This window comes from Bos indicus, chromosome 16 (genome assembly GCF_029378745.1).
Source record: "Bos indicus isolate NIAB-ARS_2022 breed Sahiwal x Tharparkar chromosome 16, NIAB-ARS_B.indTharparkar_mat_pri_1.0, whole genome shotgun sequence".
In the NCBI taxonomy this organism is placed as follows: Eukaryota; Metazoa; Chordata; class Mammalia; order Artiodactyla; family Bovidae; genus Bos; species Bos indicus.
In genome coordinates, this window is record NC_091775.1 from 38,071,386 (window position 1) to 38,093,504 (window position 22,119).

At 41.4% G+C, this 22,119-nt stretch overlaps 1 protein-coding gene and 1 non-coding gene across 3 annotated transcripts in view; both read right to left on the reverse strand.

Moving 5' to 3' along the window:
• The window catches only part of F5 (coagulation factor V), an 81,162-nt gene that overhangs the window by 12,293 nt on the left and 46,750 nt on the right, over nt 1-22,119 (reverse strand). Inside the window, exons 11-22 of one of the 2 annotated variants that reach the window (XM_070768120.1) lie at nt 21,720-21,870; nt 19,601-19,813; nt 16,474-18,491; nt 15,875-16,392; nt 11,913-12,075; nt 10,718-10,954; nt 9,637-9,847; nt 6,871-7,050; nt 4,183-4,299; nt 3,242-3,313; nt 1,699-1,802; nt 821-976 (exon numbers count right to left, since the gene is read on the reverse strand). In XM_070768120.1, the coding sequence (XP_070624221.1) occupies nt 821-976; nt 1,699-1,802; nt 3,242-3,313; nt 4,183-4,299; nt 6,871-7,050; nt 9,637-9,847; nt 10,718-10,954; nt 11,913-12,075; nt 15,875-16,392; nt 16,474-18,491; nt 19,601-19,813; nt 21,720-21,870 (4,140 nt within the window). Of the gene's footprint in view, nt 1-820; nt 977-1,698; nt 1,803-3,241; nt 3,314-4,182; nt 4,300-6,870; nt 7,051-9,636; nt 9,848-10,717; nt 10,955-11,912; nt 12,076-15,874; nt 18,492-19,600; nt 19,814-21,719; nt 21,871-22,119 lie in introns of both variants that reach the window. The other variant, XM_070768119.1, reaches the window with a different exon arrangement.
• TRNAW-CCA (transfer RNA tryptophan (anticodon CCA)) lies at nt 6,686-6,757 on the reverse strand. Its single transcript has one exon. It is a non-coding gene; the product is annotated as a tRNA-Trp (tRNA).

Genomic DNA, 22,119 nt, shown 5'->3' on the forward strand with positions numbered 1-22,119 from the left:
GTACACAAATTAATCTTTAATTTGTGTACTCTCTGCAATACTGATTGCTATGATTCACAATTTAAGGTTTTCATGATCTATTCTAAGGTTATAGTGCAAATGATTTATTATAAGAAATAGCTAAATGATGACATAGAAGATAGTAAAATAGTAAACGATTTACAGAAAAAAAATGAAACTGATTCAAGGTTATCAGTATAATAATGGTGGACTGATCCTTGTATTCAGATAGCTTTCTTTGGAGAGAGGAGCATGGGAGGAGGGGAAGGATTGGGCTTGGAATAACTGGGTCATTGGGAATAACCCTGGCTGAGCCTTTGGAAGATCCAGCAGGGGGACATCACGCCTCAGGCGTGACAGCAAAAAAAAGAAAGAAAGAAAGAAAGAAATGTGAGAATCATACTGCCTCAGAGCATTGCTGGTATTAACACTATTTCCTTCACTTGGGGCTTCCTTCAGTTACACTGAACTAAAGAACAAAATGAAAGGTGAGAGTAAAATCGAAAATTGGTGGCCAAATTTTAGCATGGGCTCTTTAAGACACACAACCAGATATTCTGCTGTATATCATCTGCCAATCTGAGAAGTTTGGATACTTGGTTTGATGAAAAAGAGATTTTTCTTGCAAGTTTTATGGAGTTTTGAAATTTCAGAAGTTAAGGGTTTTTTTTTTTTTAGTTTATAATATACAGACACATCACTTTACCACTTTTCTTCATAAAACACTAAAAATGCCATCTGTATTTATAACACCCAAAAGGTATTTTTTAAAAAGATATAGTAACCCTAGGCTTGGGGAGAAACAGTGGTGCCCACAGACCATCACATTCCTTGTGCTGTTCCCTTTGAAGATCCGCCAGTTTTTCCGATCCAAGCTGTAAGCCACACAGAACTCGGTGGTGTAGTAGGGCTTCAGGTAGTGTTTGGCGCCCTGGGTCTGGATCCCCGTGAGCAGGACTTCCTTTTGCATGTCTACCTGCAATGTAGCAAAGCCACTGAGCAGCACTATCCTTGTCAACAAGTCACACACACACTGCCTGAGGTCAATGCACAGCTAACTTTCCTTAGAACAAAATAACAGCAAACAAACTAATAAAATGGCTAGGTGCAACCCATATTTGAACACAGGATACCTGAATTTGAATCCAAACTCAACCAGAAACTAGTTGAGTGTGACATTAGGAAGTTAGTTAATCCCTCCGTGCCTCAGTTTTTTTCATCTATAAAACTGGATATTGCTAGACTAACCGGGAGTTGGTGATGGACAGGGAGGCCTGGCGTGATGCGATTCATGGGGTCGCAAAGAGTCAGACACGACTGAGCGACTGAACTGAACTGAACCTCACAGGTTTTGAGTATGTAAAGTACTTAGAATGCTGCCTAGCACCTAGTAATTGCCATTTCCCTTAACAACATTGCAAGAACAACAAGAAGAAATTATTAAACCACTGTCATTTTTTATTACAATAGTAGTAACTATTATCAGGTTGGGCCTTCCCAGGTGGCTCAGGCCAGGCAGGAGCCACAAGTTCAATCCCTGGGTCGGGAAGACCCCTAGAGGAGGAAATGGCAAACCACTCCAGTATTCTTGCCTGGAGAATCCCATGGACAGAGGAGCCTGGTGGGCTACAGTCCATGGGGTTGCAAAAAGTTGGACATGACTGAGCATGCATGCATTATCAGGTTAGTAAGACATACCTGGATCCAAGGTTCAGGGTTAAATTCCGTTGAAAGTTTTTCTGCAATCCAAGCATTGTATGATCCACCATTGTTTAACCTTGCTAATTTGGGTTCCCAATAACCTAAATACAAAGGAAGAAAATAATTTATTCAGAATTAAAACAAAATGAACATCCAGCTAGCAATTTCTCAAGTGAATTTAGTCCCAGTGGAAAATCAGATTTCTAAAGGAACATCTGTTTTAGTTAGGAAACCAGGCAATGGAAACAGGCCTCAGCTACTAAGTTAGTCCCTGACGATGAGATCTTGGTTTCAGGCCTGTGCTTGGACAGCTGTCAACCACCACCCACCCCCTTTTCTTAAATATAGGTCATGTTTATTTTTTCTCAGTTATGCTGATGTGGTTTCTGCTGAGTGTGCCTGCATAACAGAAAGATATGGGGCAGATTTATGGGAGCCTCATGATCCTTTCCCCCTGGGGGAGGAAATGGCAACCTACTCCAGTATTCTCCAGTCTATGGAGAATCCCATGGATAGAGAAAGGGCTACAGTCCATAGGGTCGCAAAGAGTTGGACATGACTGAACAGACTTAGCTTGTACACATGCATGATCCTTTACATTTGACCTCTTGATCTTGACAAGAGTTTGAAGGCAAAGGGAGGAAATTGAGGAGTTTGTGATGCACAGTGGGTGAACAAAAAATTTCTTGAATAGATGAATGGTTGACACAGCAAAGGGGTCTACAAAGGTCCGTGTAGTCAAGGCTATGGTTTTTCCTGTGGTCATGTATGGACGTGGGAGTTGGACTGTGAGGAAGGCTGAGTGCTGAAGAATTGATGCTTTTGAACTGTGGTGTTGGAGAAGACTCTTCAGAGTCCCTTGGACTGCAAGGAGCTCCAACCAGTCCATTCTGAAGGAGATCAGACCTGGGATTTCTTTGGAAAGAATGATGCTAAAGCTGAAACTCCAGTACTTTGGCCACCTCATGCGAAGAGCTGACTCATTGGAAAAGACTCTGATGCTGGGAGGGATTAGGGGCAGGAGGAGAAGGGGACAACAGAGGATGAGATGGCTGGATGGCATCACTGACTTGATGGACGTGAGTCTGGGTCAACTCCGGGAGTTGGTGATGGACAGGGAGGCCTGGCATACTGCAATTCATGGGGTTGCAAAGAGTCGGACACGACTGAGCGACTGAACTTAACTGAACTGAACTGAATGGGAACTATATTATGTTGCCTGTAAGACCCTGTGGTTCCGGCTGGAATATTACACAGTTTAGTCCCATTGACACCTTTACATTCTATAAAAAAATCAGTGATGAGTAAATTCTGCTTAGAAAATACACGTAACAAAGTAAAAGTTCCATGGCTAGAGATTATATCTCTGGGGGGTCAGTAATTAGATATTTTACTGCCGTTTTACTATCAAAATGTGGTAGAAAAAAGCCTTGAGAGGAGCAATGACCCATGGAGGCAGGGTCATCATGTATGGTTTTGCAGGCTGTATACAGCACAACTGTAGGAGGTCCCTTTCACAGGCTATGATGCTACTACTTACCCCAAAACTCAGAAGCCTGGATCTGTGAGTCAGCTATCAGGCCAGTGCTTAGTCCCATTGGCATCTTACATTCTATAAGAAATAGAACAATGAATAAACTTTGCTTAGAAAGCACATATAACAAAGTAAAAATCTCCATGGCTAAAGATATACCTCTTCTGGGTCAGTAATTAGTTGTTTTCACCTATCTGTGTGGCAGCTCACTTAAATATGTCTGATCATAAAATCATAAATGAACTGGCAAGACTGATACTTAATAGAAATGAAAATTAATGACACCTTAGTGGAAAACAACTTATCCAGAAGTGCAAATAGGTTTTAAATTGATTTCCATATTTTTGTATCTTAAAATAAGCCATTTTACAATATTAAGTACCCTTTATAAGACTGTGTTCTCAAAAGTTGACCTGAAAGTTACAATGTTATTTATGTGCTGAACAAAGAAGGGAATGCTAGCCACTAAGCTATTTGGATGTTGACACAGTGCTTGGTACTCAACAGGTGCTTAATAAGTGCTGGCTGGCTGGATTAGTGGATGGACAGATGGAAACTGTGTTTCTTGAATACCAAAATGCCAAGTTCAGTGACTATCTTGGTCAAAGCTGAATTCCTGGTATCTTTCCCTTCCTCTACTCTAGAAGTCTGGAGAATTTCTCTTATGCGCTTTCCCGTGGTTCACAAATCATGAAGGAGGATGCTTTATTTCGCTTCAGCAAATGAGAGGAATGCCTTTGGTTTGAACCATTTAGTTTAAGATTCCTAGCAGACTGATGTTTGCAATCAGACTCTAGGTCGAAATAAAAGCAATTACTGCTACAGATCATGCTTCTGTTGTGTCAGAGTTCTCACAGTTGAATATTTCCAACCTAAAACTTGGTGATATTCTAGGAACAGGTACTCTCCTGCTAAAACAAAAAAATAATGTGGCTCTTGGATGATACCTCTGTCTACAATGAGAAATGGTGTCTGCATCCCTGCTCTCTGAATTTCTCCAACTTCCGTGTCTAGGAGCCACCAGCCAGGTTTTGATGCCTTCATTTCAAGAGTTTTAAATGAACCTAAAATAAAAGACAACATTACATACCCAAAGATTAACAGGCTAACACTGGTTGACTCCTACCAAAGAATCCTAAAATCTCTGCATGGCAAGTGATTTAGAATATAACTTGAGTTAGCCATTTCTCTTTAGGCAGTATTACAGGTGTATCAAAACAAACAACAACACACACACACATTCACTAAAAACAAATTGCCCTGGGACCTTAAAAACATCTCCAATACCCCTTACAAAAAGAAATGTTTCATTTATCTAAATATCATGTTACAAGTTAACCCATACATAATGCAGCTTATCAAAGCAACTTTGAATGATAGTCATTGGGCCTCACAAATCTTGTACATGTTTCCTTCTCTTCATTTTTCTAGTTTTTCTTTTTTATATGAGAAAATTAAAACATCCTTCCCCCATGTTTCATATTTTCTATGAAGTTTACATTTTAGATAGAAGTGTACAAACATTGTTTCAGAAAAGCACTGAAAAAATGAAATTTCTGAAACCTCTGATTATTCATTCTGGTATTTAACATTTCCTACCACTAGTTAATACTTATATTCTATTGACTATGATCTGTGAGCATTTCCTAGATTGTGAATAAAAATTAATAGCTGATGGCCATCCTCCTCAGACACACTAAAAAAAGATCTCCAGTCTTCTACTCTCTAATGCAGGTGTTAGGTGTAAAGATTTAAGTGGGCCAGTTCCCTGACCCACTTCTCCCAGGCTAGTGGAAGGGATAATTGATCTGGTAATACTTGGTGAGAAGTCAGGGGTGAGCCTGACCTAACCCTTTCTTTCTGTCCCTGATTTTAATAGAGTGGCTTTTGATAGCTTTGTTAATGAGAAACTGGTGTGTTGCATACAAACAGAACCCCTTTTCCCCGTGTGTGAGAGTGCTGTTGCTCCAGTCGTTCTTTCTGTAGTGTCCTATTAGGGTGTGTCAAACTAAAGTCTGGAGGGCGTGAGTTTGCTTCTGACCTTTAGCAGCAGGACAATCCCATTTTCAGGTCATATGCCAGCAATAAGTACGTTCCTTAAACACAAAAAGTTACTTACACTATAATTATTTTTGTTTGTTCGGCAGATTTGTTGGGCACTTGTTTCACATGTTCAACCCTTCTGAGTGTATGCGCAGCCCCCAATAGGCAGAAGTCTCAAGGAACCTCCTGCTGTGAAGCTCTAGCTTACTCAGTGTGTGATTTGTTTTGTTGTTTTAGTTGCTCAGTGGTGTCCAATTCTTTTGTGACCCCATGGACTATAGCCCACAAGGCTCCTCTGTCATGCAATTCTCCAGGCAAGAATACTGGAGTGGGTTGCCATGCCCTCCTCCAGGGGATCTTCCCAACCCAGGGATCAAACCCATGTATCTTGCATTGGTGGGTGGGTTCTTTACCCCTTGTACCACCTGAGGAGCCTCTCTTCCCCCATCCTTAACCACATCCAGCCTGTTTGGACTAGTGTGCCTACTTCTGAGGCTGATTCACACACCAACTTCCCCACTCAAAATCCTGTCAAGGAGTTGCCTTGACTAGCTTCTCAGATACCATTTGTGGAAGGTAGGCTGCTTATTAAAAATGCAGACTGCTGGGCTCCTGCCCAAGTTCTACCAGATCAAATCTCTGAGAGCAAAATCTCTCTTTAAAGCATCTGCATTTTAACCAGCTTTGTAAGTTTTTATTATGCCCAGTACAGTTTGAGGATCAATGGCATCAAACACACTCCTACTCACACACCTACAAGCAATTCACTGGGACATAAAAATCCTTTTTGATGGTTGTAGTTTGTTTAAACCTAGTCATTATTTTGCATATGAAAAGATTTAAATACCTTTATTATTCTTTGGCTTTTATAATCATTTAAAAATATATTCTTCACTTCATAAGTCAGTTTAAGATTCAGATTTCGACAGCCCAAAGATATCAGGGTGATAAGACTGAGGAGTAGAATTCAAGAACGCTGAAATCCTGGTTAGTCTCTGATTTCTGCCCAACAGAATGTTTTAGATGCCTGATCCTTGTGGGATTCATTTTGTAATCTGCTTAAGACCTGGCCCACATGACACATAATGGCTTGGAAGAACCTGCGCTAGACATAGCATCTCTGTAGAACCAAGCCGGTCTGCAGATTTAGTCTGTGCTGTGCTGCAAACAGTGCAGACACTGGCTGAGTCTTCTGTACTCTGCATGCACTTTTGGAATATAGCTTTGCGCAGGATCCAAGTCAGAGCCTATGCCTGACCGCTTTTGAAAGTGAAAAGTGAAAGTGAAGTTGCTCAGTGGTGTCTGACTCTGCGACCCCGTGGACTGTAGCCTACCAGGCTTCTCCGTCCATGGGATTCTCCAGGCAAGAATACTGGAGTGGGTTACCATTTCCTTCTCCAGGGGATCTTCCCTACCCAGGGATCGAACCTGGGTCTCCCGCATTGGAGGCAGACGCTTTAACCTCTGAGCCTCCAGGGAAGCCAATGCACAAGGAAGAGATGCACAAAGAGGGAATGGGAAAGAGTTACAGATGCTAAGTTACAGCCTTGCCATTTGGTACTGAGACCTCTTTTCATTGCCAAGAATTTTACCAGGCAGAAGGGGCCAGACCCCTAACTGGTGCTGTTGAGTGCCGTTTTCTAGCAAGGTCTGGCCATGAAAGTGAACCACGTGAATGTCTCGGGAGCCGCCTAAGTTCAGCAGGTGCAACCTCACCCACTCTTGCTCGTACATTCTCAAGCCAGGCAAGTTGTAGATCATCCCATTGATGGCTGAAAGGACAGAAAGTTGCAGTCAATTAGAAATCTGTGTCTACCAGGAGAGAGGCTGGTAAGGAAATATAGGGCCTCCCACTCACCACCCATCTTCTTTATTACTTGCATGCCTACCCACCCCACAACCCTGCCCAGGCATAGTAAGGGACCTCCTACAGTTCCTAATATCAGTGAGAGACTGAAATAGAACCACTTCTCCTCCTCATACCAGCCTGTGGCAGAAGTGTGGGTGAGTCCCCTTTCCAAGCAGTTTATCACTCTTTTCCTCAAATTTACATGTTTCCTGTTCTGTGCTTTATCCATTTATTCTTTACATTTATAATATGAATTTTCCTGGGCTACTTAAAAGATAAGGACTAATATGGGCAGATAAGTAAACTAGTCTTTAGAGAAAAGAGGGTAAGTAAGGGGATATGCAGTGTATCACCCTAAGGCCTCCGAAATTCAGAGAGAGTTCCAGGCAAAGTTAGGAAGTTGCACTTCATCTTTGTTGGACCCCAAAACCTTAGAGATTCATGTTTATCCTCTCATTTGTCTGAGTGCTCCTCTGCCCCTTTCCCAGCTGGGATGTCCAGGGTTCTCAGACTTTATCAACTCTCCCCTTATTGAAGTGTGTATGTTTTTAAACATCTGGTAAACCTGGTCATCTTAAAAAAGAATACGTATAAAATTTTAATGATAACGCTTAGGGCCACCTTGCACTTAATTGGGACTGAAGTGAGGGAAGTTTTGGTGGTGGTGTTATCTGTTGTTGCTTATTCTTCTAAAGGGTAAAGGAACTATTATGGAATTTCTGGAACCAAGCAAATGAATTTTTGGAGGGAGAAGAGTTGAGATCATTTTGGCCCCCTTAAAATTATATCAGGTATGGGAGCACCTGTCTATATCTTCATAACATCAGCCTCCCCTCCTCATCTTGGTTTCTGTGAATAGATCTAAGAATAAAGGTTATCTCCAGCAGTTATTAGGTCAAATCATTACATCAGGATAGAGAAGAAAAGATGCTCAAAGCAGCAAGTGCTCAATAAACATTTGCTGAATTTAGCTGAGTGATAGAATTCATTCATTGATTTATTAATTCAACACATATTTACTTAGTGCATACAGCAGAGGCCAGGCATAGGTGGTCTGCTTATCAAATACCCTGATAAGTTCGACAGTGGAAGATTACCAAATTATAGCAATTTAGATGACATTACATTTAAAACTAAAATTAAACAGGGTGCATTTTAGTCTTTCCTTGAATAATCAGAAGCAGGGCCGCGAGAGTATTCAGCAGGTAAAGGACATAGCCACGAGACAGCCTGTCTGCTTCTGCAGTCTGCGCTTTCCCACTGTGTTCAGAGGTTTTCAGAGGCTGTGCTTCCTACCTTGAGACCAAGCACCTTGGGCTGAAAGGCCTAGAGATGGTAGGAGAAAAGAAAAGAAAGCTCTGCCTGGAGTCTCTTGGTCAGCTCTCAATCAACGCTATTCTAGACTGCATAATAGAATTTTTTAACCTTGTGTGATAAGCAGCGTCCAGAGGGTGGGGTTTTGGAGCAGATTGTAAATCATATTGTTTTCTTACAGATGAGATCAGACTGAATTCTACAATTGTAGAAGTTTAATTAGGAAAAATAAGCTTAAAAGGGGTAGCCTGAGTATGTAAATAGGGTGGGAGAGGGAGCATAGACCAGCTTAGCCTTGATGACTGGCTGGGAGAGGTGGCAGTGAATTGAATATTGCTTATAATGTCTTTTTTTTTTTTTTAATTCTTGAAGCAGTAGCAACTTTCTTCTTTCCTATTACATTGACTGACCCATCACCCAAAGCACAGGACCTTCCTTGATCAGAAATCTCATAGCAATCACCTCTATTCATCAAACTCTGAAAACGGGATCTTAATTTGTTTTCTAATTCCTAAATTCTTTAGAAATTTAGGATTTCTAAATCCTAATTACTTAGGATATCGTTGTTCACCGTATCCTAAATTCTGCCTTTCCCTAAAACTGTAATTCCACTGCCAATTTACTGACTAAATTCCCAAATGGATTTCAGAGTAGATGTACTTTTCCCTCTTACCCCACCCAAATGCTGTCTTGGCATTCTTCTTTCATTACCTGGCTACCCAGTTTCCTAAATCACTTTCTTCTCATATTCTTTGAGATCCACCTGTGAACTGCTGAGAGTTACAAATATGACAGTCATTCTTATTTTGGAAGTATGTGTGGGCGATCACTTCCACATAAATAATTGATCCTTTAGAGATCAAGAAACAGATTTATGAACTGTTTAATTGCAGAATAATACTAATTCCTTTCCAATTTATGTTACCAGTTGAAGCCCAGTGGCTTTTGGTTGGTTGGTTTGGGTTTGTTTTGCAGCAGCCTTGTGTGCTATCTTTCAGATTTTGCTGCTCTCTTTCACCTACACTGCCACCTGCCAGGTGACATCAGCCTCCTAGACATTTAAGGATCTGGTTTTAGTTAGAGCTCCTGTTTCCACAGAAGCATCTTATGCCTGATTTTGAAAAGACCTGTGGGCAGGAATCACTGTCACCCAGTAAGTTGGTTTGGAGATGAGATCAAAGTCAGAGGAAAATACCATGAAACTCATGGGAGTTTTTTACTTCTGAGGATGCACGTCTCCAAGACCTTGTGGGCTTCTTGTCATAATACCAGCTCTTCTTTTCATCAAAGACCATAAAAAGCAGGACAAATTCTCTCATGTCCACAGGCATGTTGGTCTCCTTATCAAGTGTCCCTTTTCGGCAGATCAGAAGAGGCCCTATCAAGCCTGAATGGATGTCTTTTTCCTGGAAGACAGTAAGAGCAGACAGCACACATTCATGGTTTCTCAAGATTTTCTTTGCTCTTCTGACAATCACTGATCCTATTGAAAAGGAGACCTTCTCAGAGGCTCTCAATTTGAAGATTACAAATGAATTACAGCTTAATAAACCTGGATATTTATTGTCTTCATTCTGTGATGCTCATATTGCCTTCCTCTGATTAATCCCTTATTTCAACATGGTAGTAATGATAATTATGGTGATGATAATGATAGGGATACTATTATAAATACTATTTATTGAGAATCTGTTAGGTTAAATATTTTCCCTGTAGTATCTTATTTAATTCTGACAGCAATCCTATATGGTAAAAAATAAATTCATTGATTGAACAAATATTACCAAGTGCCTACTCCACATGCTATGTACTGTTACCTCATTTTTAACTCTGGGAACTGTGGCTGAGAGAGATCAAGTAACTTTCCTAGGGCTACACAGTAAGAGATAGGATAGAAATTGAAATCTATGACTATGCTCTCTCTACCACCATCAAAATGGGGGAATCTTGAATTTATAGTTCTTTTATTTTAAAAAAAGAAAAAGCAGGAGAAAGCTAATACTTGTTCAAGGAAATTGCAGATAAACATCTTCCTCTGTAAAGCAGTCACTCCAACTGAGGCTAACCATTTAAGTAATCCTTCCTCCTTTCCACTTCTCACTGTCTTCTGAAGATCTGCATGCAGAGTCCCTGGTTTTGGTAGCAGTTGACTGTGGACCCTAATCCTTACACATGCCTCATGGAAAGCAGGACAGATATTTACTAGGAAATCGTGACATTCCATTTGATGGACTCAACTTAGGGGAACGACAAAAATTTTCAATGGCTATGCTTACTGGGTTCACTGCTGAGTAGTAGGCCCAAGCCCGACAGGCAGATCCAGGGTTTTCTGGCCCGGATCGCGTAGTGGCGTGCCATACATAGGTGTAAGTTTTATTGGGCTGAATAGCATTGTCCTCCTTAAACCATTCAGGAGAGTCATCTTCATAAGTCTTTCCTTCTGATGATTTTTCATAGGAAAGCCCATGGGCATGAAGAGAATATGGTCTGGATGCTAAATTTTTAAAACGAACCTAAAAAGAAAGGAATGATTCACAAATGTGTTTAAACTTAATAAAGCCCAACCCCCAAAATGTCAGCATTATGGGCTAAACTGGATGGCTATTCAGTTGAATCTAAGATATATTGAATGCTTAGAATCGCAAAGTAATTTTTGTGTATTATTTAATCTAATTTTACAACCATCCAATGAGATAGGGCCCATGTAGTTTTCTCCAGAAACACCAAAACAGGTTTGTTTTTAGGCTCAAAGATTATCTACAAATGAAATGATAAAGATAGGCACTACAGATCTGAAAATGAATGAGGCTTTGGGCTTCCCTGGTGTCTCAGACGGTAAAGTGTCTGCCCGCAATGCGGGAGACCCGGGTTTGATTCCTGGGTCAGGAAGATCCCCTGGAGAAAGAAATGGCAATCCGCTCCAGCACTCTTGCCTGGAAAATCCCATGGACGGAGGAGCCTGAAGGCTACAGACCATGGGGTCTCAAAGAGACGGACATGACTGATCGACTTCACTTTCTTTCTTTTCTTTTGGTTTTACTCACAATAAGATTTCAATCTACTGGTGTAAAGAGATATGTACATGTGAATTCCAGTTAAAAATCTGGAGACAAAAGGTACTGTAAACAAAGTATGGATGGGATTTGGTGGGAATGCCTGGGAGGAGCAATTCAGTTGAATGTTTAGGAGAGGTTGAGAGAATTATAGTTTCTTCAGAGAGATGGAATTGGCCCATATAGAATGAACAGGAACTTGGCAGGGGAAGAAATAAAATTGTGAGATCATTTCTTTTTTTTTCTTGAAGAGTGGCAAGTAGGTTGGTAAGAAGTCTTGAAAAGAAATGTAGTTATTTGTTAATTTTAGAAAATAAGTAAGTCACCTATAGCTTTCTTGCCACTTCCATCTCTACAGCCCTCTGGTGCTTGTGGAAATTCCTCTGATGATCTTATCAATGCTCGAAAGATAACTTACTTGGATAACATCATCCACTTCAGCTCTAATGACTGGACCAAGTATGCCAAGATGCTCTTCATACTCCCCCTGAGGATCAAGTTTGGTAAAAGTGCTATCAAGGTACTTTCGGAAAACTACTTTCTTGTATACGGTGTCCTCTGGAACATAGTCAATGTCATCACTGAAATGAAAGTAATAGCATTTGTTTAAAGGAACAAATTAAAGACCATTCAAAGAATTGAGGAAATTCTCTGTTTCTGAACATAGCATCTAGTGTAAAGAAGATATTTGAAAATATTTGATGAACAAATGAATTAAAATATAAGGGACTAAAATCATAAGCCAGTAAATATCATTCAGCTCCCATCTCATGTATTGTTTCTAAGCATATCCTCCTATGACCCTTTAGACTGGATCAAATCTCTCTCTAACATTCCCTAAATTTCTACATAGTTACTGTAGTATATATAGTAAATCCCTGTTGTATTCTTATAGGGTTTCTATAGTATATATAGTAAATTATATATTATTTATTTGTGAGATTACCTATTAAAATCTGACTCTACCATTAGAGTGAAAGCCCCATGAGATCAGGGACTGTGCTTAGCTTGCTTATAATTTTTATTTCCAGTGCCTAGCAAGGTACCTGGCAAATAGTAAGCAGATACTTATTTTATGTATTAATGAATAAGGCTTCCCAGGTGGCTCAGCAGTAAAGAATCTGCCTGCCAATGCAGGAGAAGGGGTTGGATCCCTGGGTTGGGAAGATCCCCTGGAGGAGGAAATGGCAACCCACTCCAGTATTCTTGCCTGGAAAATCCCATGGACAGAGAAGCCTGGTGGGCTACAGTCCATGGGGTCACAAAGAGTCAGGCACAACTTAGCTACTGAACAGCAACAACTGCAATTAATGAATGACAAATATAATCAGATATCAACATAGCAGATTTTAATTTTAAAAGTAGAGAAAGTCATGCAATGGAATAGTGCCAGGGTTTGGGACAGGCAGATGATAATGGTCAGTTGATTTAGAGGGTCACCTCTGTAAAGGCCACTAGATGGGTGGGTGCTTTATATTCTGAAAGTAGCCACTCTCCCCACATTTGCTTTTGCTAAATCACATTATTCTGCATGTGGTTCACCAGCTCAGTCTGGGACTAGAGAATATCAAATTTTCCTACTAAATCTTAAATTTCCCTAGAGTCTGGGGTGGTTTAGTCGTTAAGTTGTGTCCAACTCTTGCGACCCCATGGATAGAGCAGCTTGACAGGCTACAGTCCATGGGATTCTCCAGACAAGAATACTGGAATGGGTTGTCATTTCCTTCTCCAAGAATCTGGGAAACAGGCCAGAAGCTCACCATGAATCTCATAGTATTTGTTATACAATACAAGCCATCGTTAGAGAATCCCATTCTGCCTTCTTTCTAGTCTTGCTATACTAGTAATCCCATTCTTCCAGACTCTAAGCATGGTATACAGTCCCCTAGAACACACATGAATGTGTGTGCTAAGTCATGTCAGTCATGTCTGACTCTTTGTGACCCCATGGACTGTGGCTGGCCAGGCTCCTCTGTCCATGGGATTCTTCCAGGAGACACACATGGGGTTTTGAAGGAACTGGTTTCATCTCTTTACACTCTAGAAAACCTTACTCCCTCAGGAACTTGCTTAGCAATCCCCAGACAAACTAGTTATTCTCATATAGTAAAGGGTGTTACATTTAAATAGGAAGTCACAGGAGAAAGTCTCTTAAACTCACAGAGTTTTCATGTGGAAATGTCAGGCACCAAATTAATGAAATAATTTCTCTGAATCACACCATGTGTGGTGTTTGCTTACTCTAGTTGCACTTTGATTTTAATTTATTAGGGTAACAACTAGCTTTTGTGAAAGCTATGGGCTATATTTAGACAGTATAAATATGGCCATCAGCTACCATGTCATCAGTTATCCCCAAGAGTTTGTAGTTGCTTCTTGTACCCCTTTCTCTTCTTTTTCTATATTGTCATCCCAGAATATAGAACCCAGTCCAATGTGGTTTTCCACACTTGAGCAAATTAAAATGAAAACTAACTTTAAAAAATGCATGTCAAGCCATTAAAAACTCTCTGTTGTAAGTCAATCCACTTACAAAATTGCATCAACTCCTTCAACTCTATGGTTGAAAAGTGGCTAGAACCCTAAAATGTTAGAACCAAAGCAGATCTTGGGGCCCACTTGGTATAACTCCTTGTTAAAAAGACTGCAAATATCCCAATCAACTAGGAGTGGCTTAAAATTTTTGAAGGGTTTCTTACTGCTCTTTGAAAAACATCAAAATTCTTCCCAGGGCCCACAAAGCCTAGTAGTATCTTATCTCTACAGAGCTAGCCAAACACTTTCTTAGCACACACGCTCATCTTGAGCTCCAGCTACAGAGGCCTTCAGTCTCAGGGCTTCCTCCTTCCCCAGGGCCTTCATCATGCTGTTCTCTCTGTCTAGAATGCTTTCCCCTCTCCACCTCCTGTTCATTTTCAGGTCTCAACTCAAACGTCACTTTTCCAGTCAGACTTGCCACTTCTCATACCACCATCGATCACTTTTCCTTATTGGTCTTCATCATGGTTATTTTTTTTACATTTATTTGTATGAGCACTTGGTTCATATCTACCTGCCCGACTAGACACAATGTGTCTAGTCAGAGCAGGAGTCATGTGCGTTTATATTCTCTTTTATTGTCTCAGCACTTAGCACAATGCCTAGGAGAGAATAAGCCCTCATTAAGGAGTTATTGGACTTCCCAGGTAGCACTAGTGGTAAAGAACCTGCTCGTCATGTAGGAGACATAAGAGACGCAAGTTCAATTCCTGGGTCGGGGAGATCCCATGGAGGAGAGCATGGCGACCCACTCCAGTATTCTGGCCTAGGGAATTCCATGGAGAGAGGAGCCTAGCGGGCTACAGTCCATGGGGTCACAAAGAATCAGACACGACTGAACACACACACACACACCCAAAGACTTATTAACTGAGTGATGCTATGCTGCTGCTAAGTCACTTCAGTCGTGTCCGACTCTGTGTGACCCCATAGATGGCAGCCCACCAGGCTTCCCTGTCCCTGGGATTCTCCAGGCAAGAACACTGGAGTGGGTGAGTGATGCTATAAACCAAGTTAAAATAAAAGTTCCAATCAAGATGAATCATAATCTAATGAATGGCTCAATCGAGGGTATAAACTTGCTTTTTGCTTCTAAGCTACTTTATACCCTTGACCTCAGCAACTGGAATCACATGGAATTTGACTTAATCTTCACCAAGATGGTATATACTTCATACTGATCAGTAAACAATTAAAAAATGTTTTTGTTAAGTAATGGCAAAAGGAGATTTCTACATCACAAATTTAGATGTGAAGCCAACTTCAGTGAAATCATATTGATTATCCTACAGCTATTGATAAGTCACTTCCCAGGTGGTGCTAGTGGTAAAGAATCTGCCTACCAAAGCAGGAGACACAGGAGATGCAGTTTCAATCCCTAGGTGAGGAAGATCTCTGGAGGAAGAAATGGCAACCCACTCCAGTATTCTGCCTAGGAAATCCCATGAACAGAGGAGCCTGGAAAACTATAGTCTATGGGATCACAAAGAGTCAGACATGACTTAGCAACTAAACAACAACAACATTGATAGATTGGGCTCTGCACTGGAGCAAGAAGGAGTAGGAACATCTTTGATGAGAAAAGAAGAGAGAGGAGGCTGCTGATTTAAATACACCATACCAAAGACTTCTCACAGTGATGGCTCTTGTGTTGTCTCGATGTCACCTGAAGTAGAAAAGCTTATCTTGGAATTGACAATGGAAAAGAGTATAAGCCAAGTTGCACTATATAGGGGAACTAAGTTATCTTAGAGTGATTTGTCCAAAATCATCTTCTTAGACTGTTATAATTACTTTTTTTAGCATTAGTGCAAAAAATGAAAATATAAGAACTGGTCAAACCTTTGCACAAATTTTGAATAATCCCAGGATATTTCTTCAGCTGCAATGTAATAATATTTTCTGTTTCCAGTGTTGCTGCGGAGGTACCATGCTGCAATGTTGTCAGGATTTCTGGAGGAGTTGATATCTGTCCTAAGATCAGTTTGGTAAGGGTCATTATAGGCTACAAACTCAAATTCACCATAGTCTTCTTCACTGCTCTCTTCCTTCTGCCTTGGAATAATTTCAATATAATCTCCATCATCTCTACTGAGGCCTACTACAACCAGCGGATTAAATTCTTCTGGTTTAAAAGTGTTATTTAGTGTAGAGTCTGGTGGAGGAGATGGCATCTGACCAATATCTGCATTAGGGAAAGTCTGACCAAATTCTGGAAGAGGCAATGACTGACTTGATTCAGAAGTGTGGGATGTCTGATTAAGATCTAGAGGAGGTGATGTCTGCTTGAGATCAAGCTGGCTGAGGTCTGGAGAGAGAGACTCCAGGCTGAGGTCTGGGGAAAGGGCTGTCTGGCCAAGGTCTGGAGAGAGGGACGTCTGGCCAAGGTCTGGAGAGAGAGACTCCTGGCTGGGGTCTGGGGAAAGGGCTGTCTGGCCAAGGTCTGGGGAGAGAGACTCCTGGCCAAGGTCTGGAGAGAGGGACGTCTGGCCAAGGTCTGGAGAGAGAGACTCCTGGCTGGGGTCTGGGGAAAGGGCTGTCTGGCCAAGGTCTGGAGAGAGGGACGTCTGGCCAAGGTCTGGAGAGAGAGACTCCTGGCTGGGGTCTGGGGAAAGGGCTGTCTGGCCAAGGTCTGGGGAGAGAGACTCCTGGCCAAGGTCTGGAGAGAGGGACGTCTGGCCAAGGTCTGGAGAGAGAGACTCCTGGCTGGGGTCTGGGGAAAGGGCTGTCTGGCCAAGGTCTGGGGAGAGAGACTCCTGGCTGAGGTCTGGAGAGAGGGACGTCTGGCCAAGGTCTGGAGAGAGAGACTCCTGGCCGGGGTCTGGGGAAAGGGCCATCTGGCCAAGGTCTGGGGAGATGGATGGTTGACTGAGGTCTAGAGAGGTAGCTGTCTGCCAGACTTCGAGTTCCAAGGAAGGGAAAATTTGACTCACATCAGTAGGGATGGCCCTGTTTCTTAGGTCATAGTTGGGTATCTGGCTGGGCTGTGTGGGAGGAGATCTGTTACTGGGGGCTGTAGTAGAATGTGTTGGATCAGGAGATCTGTTACTGGGGGCTGTAGTAGAATGTGTTGGATCAGAGTCTTGAATAGGGAATATTTGATAGTGTTCCTCTGGGCTCACTGTCGGATAAAGATCTGGAGGGGAGCTAGTCTGACTGGTGGTGTCATTTGGTGAGGTCTGGTCATGGTCAGGAAGTGAGGCTGCAAGGCTAAGATTCATAGAGGGGAATGTCTGATTGAGGTCTATGGAAAGAGATGTTTCATTGGACGCATGGAGTAACAATGAATGATTATGTCTTCTGTCTGAAAATGAGGCATTGACCTCTCCTCTCAGAGGATGAAAACTCCTTGGAGATAGAGGAACATGGTATGCAGGCTTCTCTTCCTTTTTCTTTCTTCGTGTCCTAATTAATGGAAGGCCTTCCTTCAATCTATTTCTTCTATCCTGTCTGTCTTGTAGAGGTTTACGTCTAGTTACCAAAAATGTTGGGTGGCCACTCTGCTTTCCATGACTGTTTTTGAAAGGGATGTTTTCTCCCCAAGTCCTTGAGTCATTCTGGGGGCTGTTTGGCAACTTATTAACAGTCTTGTTTTCATTAGCATCTTGGATTATTTCATAACTGCCTTTCTCAGAAACCAAATGCCATTCTCCATTCAGAATCTTATATGGATCCTTTTGTTGTAAGAGTAACAGATCACTGGGAATGTCCTCCCAGGGCCCCATTCTGGAAAAAGAAGAGTTGTCTTTGCTTAAACGTGTCCTGGTTTTATGTGCTGGGAATCGCGTCTGGGAGAACTTATGCTTTGCTGCTTGGCCTCTTCCTACCTGGAATCTTTGATGTTTGGCAGGTTTTCGATTTTTGAATCCTGTGCCAAATGGAAGTAGGCTTATCCCTGTGACATCTGAGAGTGGATGATCTTCTCTAGGGTCTTCAGAATAAGGGCTGGAATGCTCTGCCATGGGAGGGTTGAGAGCTGAGTTCTTATCTAAGCCAGCGTGTTCCAGGGGGGAACCAGCTGCAGGGGCTTCCAGGTGCAGAAGAGTTTTCAGAGATTCTGCAAAGTTGTTGGCAATAAGCCTGCTAACATGACTTGGGGAAGAAGAATTTGAACCAAGAGATCTGTTGGCACTTGGAGGAATGAATTCAGAGTCTTTCTCCAGAGCTAGGGCGGTAAGATTGAGCTCATCTTTCTCTTGATTCAGTGATGAATTTCTGAATGACCTAAGACCTAGTATTAAAGCCAGTTCGTCCTGGTAATCAGAGTCAGCATCATTTTCATCTTCGATTTCTGAAGAATCATGAATTTTCTTTGTAGTCATGGCTGTAGATCCTGAAGGTTCATATATAATCTCATAGGAGTCATCATCATCATTCCGGATACACTTAGCATCCCTGAACCTCAGCCGTAGTTTTTTGCTTCTTGGATTGGAATTCATGGTGGTTAACATCCAAGTTCCTACAAAAAAGAAACAAACAGAATAGAGAACTCTGAGGACAGAAAAAGATATTAAAAACTCTATGGTCCATTGTAGCAGATAATTTCCAGTGAATTTTCATCAGGGATACTGTGGTCTGTGGACCATAACTGATCTGTGAACTGCTGGTTACTGTTCCACAGTGACATAAGGAATGAAATTGAGAGGAAAGAGTATAGGAAACCTTTTTGCAATCTGACATTTCCATGACATCCAGCCATGTGATCAGTACATTGATCTTATTTGACAGAATATGGACCCAAAGTATTGGTGGGTGCAAATTAGGGAGAAAAAACTTTCAGCACAAATAGTTTGAGAATCCCTGTTTTAGAATATATTCAAAAAGAGATGAATCAAGAATGAAATGTACATGTATGCTAAGTCACTTCAGTCATGTCCGACTCTGTGCGACCCTATGGACTATAGCCTGCCAGGTTCCTCTGTCCACGGAATTCTTCAGGCAAGAATACTGGAGTGGGTTACCATGCCCTTCTCCAGGGGGATCTTCCCAACTCAGGGATCAAATCCAGGTCTCTTATGTCTCCTGCATTGGCAGGCGGGTTCTTTACCACTGAGCTACCTGGGAAGCCCAAGAATGAAATGGTCTGAATATCAAAGCTCTTGTGAGTTGCACATTTTGTTAGAGAGCTGAAGTTAGGTGAAAGATGATGAAATAAGAAACATCTTATTGTTTCTTTTGTTTCTATTGTTTCCCAAGAAATAAGAAACATCTAGGTATTTCTAAGGAATAAATAATTCAAGTGGATCCAAGACAATATTGAATCTCTTTGAAATGGTATGTGATTTCCTGGCAAGTCTTCCATAGATATAACATGTTGATTGTCTACTGAGTCCTAGGCATTTGGCACATATTGCAATGACATTCACTTAGCCCAGAGAAGGTTAAATGAAATGCACATAAAAGGACTGGACCCATTTGAGTAATCAATTCTCCCAACAGAAATCATGAATAGTATTGAAAGGAAAGCCCACCAGGAATCAGAGAGAGAAGCCCAGGAAGCGTGGTAGTCTGAAGAGCTGCAGCAGACCAGGCAGAGCAGAGGATCCCCTCTAAATATCCAAGTCTTACCAACGTTATCCATTGTGACAGTCACGGATTCCCCCTGCATGGGGAAAAGGGTCAAGGTGTCCTCATGCCTCTTTCCATAGATGAATGAGTGCCCAGTGAAGTGAATGGTAAAAATGTCATTCTGGGTTCCCACACTGCAGAAGTGCCACTGGACAGTGTCATCAAAGCAGAACCCTAGTATGGGTATACTCTCAGGCACATAGCCGTTAATAGCTGGAAGAGTGAAATCTGTTAAAACATCAGGTCTATACCAACAAGAGGAAATGTGGCTAACGATAACCCAATGATACTCTGGTTGGGTCTTAGTGATTATATGGGATAAGCTTTACCAGATTGAACATCAAACACAGACTTTTCAAATGAGAACTTATTCTTTAAAGTTAGCCAAGGGAGAAAGGTCAGGATAAAAACAAAGCCTTCATTCACATTGATTTATTCATTCGTTAAGTGTATATTTTATACTCTAGGTCTGCTTTCAAAGATATTCTGAGAGTCAACTTAGAATATTATCTAGAGTAATTTTACCTGGAGAAAAAGCATAACATAAGAAAGTCAAATTCTTAAAGCATTAGTTATTGAATACAAGTAATTATCCCTAAAAACGAAGTCTATTTAGCATATTTTTCAGTTTTTATTGCTCCATCTTAGCATTTATATAATCTCTAGTTTGCACTCAGCTATCAAGTTCAGACATTTTCATTCTCTTTCAATGGGATACATTTTTAGGCAGTATCAGTATTTACTTATATACTAAGCATGTTAATAAAATCACAGATGATTTCTATGAGGGCAGGGTCTATGTCTGCCAGGGTTACCACAATAACCCTCATCCTAGTATAATGCCTGGCACTAGTGAGCACTTAAATACTTATCACACAGCTGACCTAATGTGTTTTTACTTTGTACCTGATTCTGGAAGATTTTCTAAATGATCTATAGCTGCACTAATGTGGTAGCAACTAGCCACTAGTGACTATTGGGCACTTGAAATATGGATAATCTGGATTCAGATGTGCTGTGAGTATAAAGTACACACTGGATTTCCAAGACTTAGCAAGAAATAAAGTAAATCTCTTTAATTTTAATATTGAGTATATGTTTAAATAATACTTGCAATATATTAAATAAAACATTACTAAAACAAACTTCACCTTTCTCTCTTTAATGTTAATATGTCTACTAGAAAATTTTAAATTGTATTTATGGCTCATATATAATTTCAAATGGACAGCACTGGTCTAGAACTATGACAGGTTTGCTGCCAAAATGAAATTAAGCAAAAAATGCTGAGGCTGACTCCCTGTTCAGAGTTATTTTCCTGGTAACTGCCAGTTCTAATAATCGTCAACTGTCAGTCATCTGCAATTATATGAACAGACTGTGGAGAAATTGTCCTCCTTTCTGTGATTACTTATGAGAGAAAATGAGTACAGTAACTCCCAGCTCTGAGGAAAGGGACCCTGACCCTTGTGGAGAAGTTTGCTTCCAGCTGGCTCAGTGAAATTTCTCCCAGACTTCCCATAGCAGTGGCTTTGAGCACGGACTTTAAAATTACAGAAAAGCCTGCTGAATCCTGACTCAGATTATTCTTTCTGTTCTGTACTTCTTACTGCTCACTTCAAACCTCTTCATGGATTGGCTTTCTAAGACTCTTGGCTCCCTGTTTGCATTTTGCTTAGTTTGATTTGAGTCTAGCTTTAGATCATTTACCTTGTTTCTGCCCTGGGCATAAAGACTATTCACCTTGCACCCAGTCTAAAATCCTCAGATACCTTTGACCAAGGCCTCTTCCCTCAGCTACCCCCACCCTTCACCCTGTTCTTCCCTGCTCAGAGCATGTGTTCATGCACATGTGCTCACACACCCACACACACACCCAGACACACACACACACATGTATTGGAAGCAGGAAACCAACAGGGTGTCTAAGGATAACAAGCATTGACCTCTTGCTGTAAAAAGAGTTCTTTATCACCCAGTAATTTCATCACCAAATTCCTGGACTGGAAGTGAGACTAAGAGGTGAGTGGATTCTAATTCACACCTCTGCCTCTTGATACAGTCACACTTCAGCCACAGGAATAAAAAACTGATGGACAAAAAGAGGCCTCCGACTTACTGCTCATGATGTTTGACTCATAAAACTTGGGGTCATCACGTTTCACCTTCTCAGGATTTTCACAAAACTTGTAGATGTTGTCCTCAATGTACCAGCTCTTGTTCTCGTCAAACACGGCAAACACAGCCTGCTGCTCAATGTCTGCTGCCCTCTGGAGGATAAAAGTGCTGTGTGCAGTGATTAGCATCCTGGCCTAAGGATTACCTACAACACTGAGTTCTCAGAAACTAAAGGCACACAGGTCTCGGGGCCCGAGGAGCCACAAATTCAGACATCTGTGAACCCACTGTGAACAAAGCCCTTGTGAGAGTCACTTTTACCAGGTGATGTCTCACTGAGCCCTGAAACAGCGCTGTAAAAATTTTAGGAAGGAATAATACTGTTTTGATGAAAGGAAAAA